The following is a 6000-nucleotide window of genomic DNA, read 5'->3' as shown; positions in this document are numbered from 1 at the left end:
CTCCGCGGCATGTGGGATCTTCCCGAAACGGGGCACGAACCCGCGTCTTCTGCATCGGCAGGCAGACTCTCAAGCACTGCGCCACCAGGGAAGCCCCCTATCACACTTTTTTAAGTACTGCTTTCATATTCAAATAAAGTTGAAAATAAGAACTGTAAGAATCATGTGGAAATCTGTGCATTTGAAAATATGTTTATTTTCAATCTGGTCCTAACATTTTTTTTTTTTTTGTGGTACGCAGGCCTCTCACTGTTGTGGCCTCTCCCGTTGCGGAGCACAGGCTCCGGACGCGCAGGCTCAGCGGCCATGGCTCATGGGCCTAGCCGCTCTGCGGCATGTGGGATCCTCCCAGACCAGGGCATGAACCCGTGTCCCCTGCACCGGCAGGCGGACTCTCAACCAGTGTGCCACCAGGGAAGCCCATGGTCCTAACTTTAAGATAAAAAACTTTTTAACTTTTCCATTAAACATTTTAACCCATGAAACTGACTACAAAGGAGTTACCAAAAATTTAAACAACAGGGACTTCCCTGGTGGTCCAGTGGTTAAGAATCCACCTCCCAATACAGGGGACATGGGTTCAATCCCTGGTCAGGGAACTAAGATCCCATATGCCACGGAGCAACTAAGCCTGTGTGCTCTAGAGCCCATGCACAACTAGATAGCCCATGTGCTCTGGAGCCCCACACACCACAACTAGAGAGCCCACATGCTGCAATTACTGAGCCTGTGCGCTCTGCAGCCCGTGCACCACAGCTAGAGAGCCCGAGTGCTGCAACTACTGAGCCCACACGCTCTAGGGCCCACGCGCCACTAGAGAGAAGCCCGCATGCTGCAAAGAGCCCACGCGCCACAACGAAAGATCCCGCATGCCGCAACAAAGATCCCGTGTGCTGCAACTAAGACCCAACACAGCCAAATAAGTTTTTTTTTAATTTAAATAAAAGAAGCATTTCAGAAATACTAGACTAGCAGATACTTCAACTACATTTAACCTGTTCATATGACCCTAAGTATATCTGAAAATGTATTATAAATTTCAGCTCAAGAGGCTAAAATTATATATACCTCTCCCAAGGATGAGACTCTATGGATACACAGCAGAGCTACAGTTCAACAAAACAGATAAATCCTAAGGTTAGCTCTGACATCAAACGACTACAATTTAAGTATTCCTTGGGCACCAGTAATTTAACACTCTCCTTTCACCTGGAAGAAAGGAACCGCCTAGAATAGTGTGTGTTATATTGCCCCTTACCCCACTCCCGTCCCCAAACCTACTGGACCAGTATCTCTGGAATTGAGGATCTGGTCTAGGGCAATATTTCTGGGGAATGGAGGGCATCCATCAGAATTACCTTGGAATCTTTTGAAAAATGTAAGACCTAAGGCCCCACTTAATCAGATGCTTGGTGGCAGTTGAGGGGCAGGCATGTGTATGATTTAAAATAAAAAGGACAATAGATAATTCCAATATATATTCTTGATTAAGAACCACTTGTCTAATGTTAATAAATTCTCTATTTATAGTATTTTAAAGTGAGTTTATCCCTAAAAGAAAAAAGAAACCTATTGTAAGTTATGAATTACCTTCAAAGAATTACAATAATTCATTATAATAAAGTTCGTTACTAACCTTAAGAACTTTGGCATTCACAGATTCCTTCTCTTTATAAAAAAATCGAACCATCTGAATAGTCAAGTAAGCAGGCAACCGGCTGATCTTGGACTGAGGAGACAAAGTGGAAAGAAATTCTGTAACATACAAATACCACACAAATTTTTAATTCCTCAGTTTGGTAAAAACAAAGACTGGGTAACATTAATTAGCTGGAAACCTTTCTAGTAAATGGAACTGGATTCCAAAACTTACAGATTTGATGTACAAAGCATTTCTTTGCAATGTTGGAGACTGTTTGGTGATTTCTTCCTGAAGTCGCTATAAAAGAACATAACAGAAGTCCAAACATTAGAGAATTTTCTTCTGCAATACAGTTATATCTTTAATTCTTTTAAAAATTATCAACAGTACTAATTAATAGACAACACATAGGACATCAATGGATTTATACCCCTGAGAAATAATTTGAATGAAGACAATGTGGGAAGGCTTTTAGATATGGTTCAGTTCTTAAAAGGCATCAATTTTTACTGGCATGAACTCCTCAGAATGTAAATAATATTTGAAGTCTTTTAATTATGACCCAAATGCTCAGATTCTGAGAGTTTATACTGTATTTTATACAACCTAAGGAAGCCTTTCATGGTATTCCTCTACTTATGGATCATCAGAATATTCATATTAGAAGAAAATTAAGAGAATGTAGATAACCCTTGTTCTTTACACTTTATTTAGCAAAGCCTTCCAGAACAAATCAGTTATTGTTAAATCTGAGAAAAGTCTTAACACAGAAAACCTCTGTTAATCTAATAAATGTGGGAAAGCCTTTAGCCATTGTATCTTATAACCATCATGTCTGCCATTCCACTCCTTACAGCCTGTGTGACACTGAGCAAGACAGTTATCCCTCTGGGCATCATCTGTAAATGGTGTATGATCTGTCAATGGTGCTAACAGCATTTAACGTGACAGTGCTGTTGTTAGAATTACATGAGTTTGTACATGGAGAAAATTTGGAGAACTATTTGGTATATATTCTATGTTCAACAAGCATGTTACACTTGTATAAAAATTGTTTCAGGTTTGATTTTTTAAAATTACTAATTACAAAAGGAAGCACCATGGAGTAACTTTTTAACATTTAACCAAGTTTATCTGGCAACAAAGAGGTAAAGAAATGTGGAGCAAAACTACTCAAAAATAAAACGAATGATGATAAGGAATCTAAAAAATTACCAAGACAACAAATACAACAACTCATTAATACATCTTATTAAAGAAAGGATATATGGTACAATGTTACTCATCAGGTAAGCTACATATCATCAATTCATGATCATCTAGAAGTTCCAGGTATACTTAGTTTTCCTGGAATTTTATAAAATTATGAAGAATACACCCTGGAGAGTCCCTGCCGAAACATTCTATCCCACACTCTCCAATTAACATTTACATCACGTTTTGATGCCCCAAAACTTGCAGCATAATTTTTTATAGGACTTGGGGTAGTAAGCTAGTATCTGTATGCTTTTATTTTTATTTATTTATTTATTTTTACTTTTCCCTTTTTTTTTTTAACATCTTTACTGGCATATACAATGGTGTGTTAGTTTCTGCTTTATAATAAAGTGAATCAGCTATACATATACATATATCTCCATATCTCCTCCCTCTTGCATCTCCCTCCCATCCTCCCTATCCCACCCCTCTAGGTGGTCACAAAGCACCAAGCTGATCTCCCTGTGCCGTGTGGCTGCTTCCCACTAGTCCCACTATCTATCTATTTTACATTTGGTAGTGTATATATGCCCATGCCACTCTCACTTCTTCCCAGCTTACCCTTCCCCCTCCCCTTGTCCTCAAGTCCATTCTCTACGTCTGCATCTTCATTCCTCTCCTGCCCCTAGGTTCTTCAGAACCATTTTTTTTCCTTAGATTCCATATATATGTGTTAGTATATGGTATTTGTTTTTCTCTGACTCACTTCACTCTGTATGACAGACTCTAGGTCCATCCACCTCACTACAAATAATTAATTTTGTTTCTTTTTATGGCTGAGTAATATTCCATTGTATGTATATGCCACATCTTCTTTATCCATTCATCTGTCGATGGACACTTAGGTTGCTTCCATGTCCTGGCTATTGTAAATAGAACTGCAATGAACATTGTGGTACATGACTCTTTTTGAATTATGGTTTTCTCAGTGTATATGCCCAGTAGTGAGATTGCTGGGTGGTATGGTAGCTCTGTTTATAGTTTTTTAAGGAACCTCCATATGGTTCTCCATAGTGGCTGTATCAATTTACATTCCCACCAACAGTGCAAGAGGGGTCCCTTTTCTCCACACCCTCTCCAGCATTTATTGTTTGTACATTTTTTGATGATGGGAATTCTGACTTATAATGAGGTGATACCTCATCATACTTGTGATTTGCATTTCTCTAATGATTAGTGATGTTGAGCATCCTTTCATGTGTTTGTTGGCAATCGGTATATCTTCTTTGGAGAAATGTCTATTTAGGTCTTCTGCCCATTTTTGGATTGGGTTGTTTGTTTTGTTATTGAGCTGCATGAGCTGCTTGTAAATTTTGGAGATTAATCCTTTGTCAGTTGATTCATTTGCAAATATTTTCTCCCATTCTGAGGGTTGTCTTTTCATCTTGTTTATGTTTCCTTTTGCTGTGCAAAAGCTTTTAAGTTTCATTAGGTCCCATTTGTTTTTGTTTTTATTCCCATTTCTCTAGGAGGTGGGTCAAAAAGGATCTTGCTGTGATTTACGTCATAGAGTGTTCTGCCTATGTTTTACTCTAAGAGTTTTATAATGTCTAGCCTCACATTTAGGTCTTTAATCCATTTTGAGTTTACTGTTGTGTATGGTGTTAGGCAGTTTTCTAATTTCATTCTTTTACATGGAGCTGTCCAGTTTTCCCAGCACCACTTACTGAAGAGGCTATCTTTTCTCCATTCTTGTCTCTTTTATCAAAGATAAGGTGACCATATGTGCGTGGGTTTATCTCTGGGCTTTCTATCCTGTTCCATTGATCTATATTTCTGTTTTTGTGCCAGTACCATACTGTCTTGATTACTGTAGCTTTGTAGTATAGTCTGAAGTCTGGGAGCCTGATTCCTCCAGCTCCGTTTTTCTTTCTCAAGATTGCTTTGGCTATTTGGTGTCTTTTGTGTTTCCATACAAATTGTGAAACTTTTTGTTCTAGTTCTGTGAAAAATGCCATTGGCAGTTTGATAGGGATTGCACTGAATCTGTAGATTGTTTTGGGTAGTACAGTCATTTTCACAATGTTGATTCTTCCAATCCAAGAACATGGTGTATCTCTCCATCTGTTAGTATCATCTTTAATTTCTTTCATCAGTGTCTTATACTTTTCTGTGTACAGGTCTTTTGTCTCCTTAGGTAGGTTTATTCCTAGGTATTTTATTCTTTTTGTTGCAATGGTAAATGGGAGTGTTTCCTTAATTTCTCTTTCAGATTTTTCATCATGTGTATAGGAATGCAAGAGATTTCTGTGCATTAATCTTATATCCTGCTACTTTACCAAATTGATTGATTAGTTCTAGTAGTTTTCTGGTAGCATCTTTAGGGTTCTCGAGGTATAGTATCATGTCTTCTGCAAACAGTGGCAGCTTTACTTCTTCTTTTCCGATGTGGATTCCTCTTATTTCTTTTTATTCTCTGATTGCTGCGGCTAAAACTTCCAAAACTATGTTGAATAACAGCAGTGAGAGTGGACAACCTTGTCTTGTTCCTGATCTTAGAGGAAATGGTTTCAGTTTTTCACCATTGAGAACGATGTTGGCTGTGGGTTTGTCATATATGACCTTTATTATGTTTAGGTAAGTTCCCACTATGCCTACTTTCTGAAGGGTTTATATCATAAATGGGTACTGAATTTTGGGGAAAGCTTTTTCTGCATCTAGAGAGATGATCATATGGTTTTTCTCCTTCAATTTGTTAATATGGTTTATCACATTGATTGATTTGCATATATTTAGGTATGCTTTTCAAGTGAACTTCTCTTAAAAGCCATTATGCCTCACCACACCTCTCCCCTCAGAATCACAGGGCAAAGAATAGCACTATTTATCTATCTGTTTCTTATAGAAACATTTACCAATACTTCCCCTAACCAATCTTACCCCAAACTGTAAATGGGAGCTCCCTGCCAACAAATAATCTTGTTTTCAATGTAATCCCTGCCCCAATTCACTGTCCATCATTCAAGAGATGTACATATTCCCCCAAACCATATCAAATAAATGTTAGGCAAGCAAAATTGTTCTATTTTATCAATCTATTTTATCATTAGGGTGGATTCTTTAGTATGGCACTGGGGAAACAGTACTAACTGAATAATAAG

At 38.1% G+C, this 6000-nt stretch overlaps 1 protein-coding gene across 3 annotated transcripts in view; it reads right to left on the bottom strand.

The window, feature by feature from the left end:
- USP14 (ubiquitin specific peptidase 14) overlaps positions 1-6000 on the bottom strand; it is a 48851-nt gene that overhangs the window by 8064 nt on the left and 34787 nt on the right. For all 3 annotated transcript variants that reach the window (XM_007448615.1, XM_007448613.1, XM_007448614.1), the window contains 2 exons: positions 1874-1939; positions 1637-1729 (listed from right to left, as the gene is read on the bottom strand). In XM_007448615.1, the coding sequence (XP_007448677.1) occupies positions 1637-1729; positions 1874-1939 (159 nt within the window). The remainder of the gene's footprint in view (positions 1-1636; positions 1730-1873; positions 1940-6000) is intronic.

The sequence above is a fragment of the Lipotes vexillifer genome, unplaced genomic scaffold (assembly GCF_000442215.2).
Source record: "Lipotes vexillifer unplaced genomic scaffold, Lipotes_vexillifer_v1.1 scaffold168, whole genome shotgun sequence".
NCBI lineage: Eukaryota > Metazoa > Chordata > Mammalia > Artiodactyla > Lipotidae > Lipotes > Lipotes vexillifer.
Note: the sequence above shows the minus strand (reverse complement) of the source record. Positions and strands in the feature narration are given on the sequence as shown.